Source organism: Penaeus monodon, chromosome 20 (genome assembly GCF_015228065.2).
Source record: "Penaeus monodon isolate SGIC_2016 chromosome 20, NSTDA_Pmon_1, whole genome shotgun sequence".
Lineage (NCBI taxonomy): Eukaryota > Metazoa > Arthropoda > Malacostraca > Decapoda > Penaeidae > Penaeus > Penaeus monodon.
In genome coordinates, this window is record NC_051405.1 from 30,791,229 (window position 1) to 30,791,880 (window position 652).

Below are 652 nucleotides of genomic sequence, written 5' to 3' on the forward strand. Positions count from 1 at the left end.
GTCCCTCATACACATCGCACGCACCCTTTTGATTTCGGGATGCCTCAAATTGAAAGCAACAAGATAAAACAGAGATGTATTCCTTTACTTGAATGCGTATAGCATATTTTGTCGTCCAATTATGTTAAAACGTAAAGTTATATATTAACTGCACCTAACGCCGCCCCCAAGATATTTCCATTGGGCGGTACTGCCCACTTTGGGAACCACTGCTCTATACCATATTATATTTATCTGGCTCTCTCGCATTTATATATTACTATTTTGTTGCCTTTTCCTATCCAGTCGCTCATCTACCTCTCTCTTTTCTTATCAGTAAACTCTATCCATCCGGCAAGCTTCTACTACCTTCATTACCCTACATCCCTCTCCGCATCTCACTCTCCCTATCCTATATCCCCAGGTTTATCTCCACTTTCCTAGCACATCATTCTACCTTTCGGACTTAGAAACATCAGTGTCTCCCCTTCATCTCCTACAGAAACAAATGGACGCAAGCCTGCAGGAGGGAGGCCGCTGGGCAGGCGGGGATGGGGAAGGACCTGATCTCGGGTCGGTGGACGCTTTGTCCTCCGTCTTCGCCAGGTTGCGCCGCTCTCACGCTGAACACAGTCAGGCTTGTGATAGTACGTTGCTTGTTGTTACGTATGGG

At 46.5% G+C, this 652-nt stretch overlaps 1 protein-coding gene across 1 annotated transcript in view; it reads left to right on the forward strand.

The window, feature by feature from the left end:
- LOC119585970 (flocculation protein FLO11-like) overlaps positions 1–652 on the forward strand; it is an 18,578-nt gene that overhangs the window by 1,015 nt on the left and 16,911 nt on the right. Inside the window, exon 2 of the mRNA XM_037934685.1 lies at positions 482–626. Within this exon, the coding sequence (XP_037790613.1) occupies positions 488–626 (139 nt within the window). The 5' untranslated portion in view covers positions 482–487. The remainder of the gene's footprint in view (positions 1–481; positions 627–652) is intronic.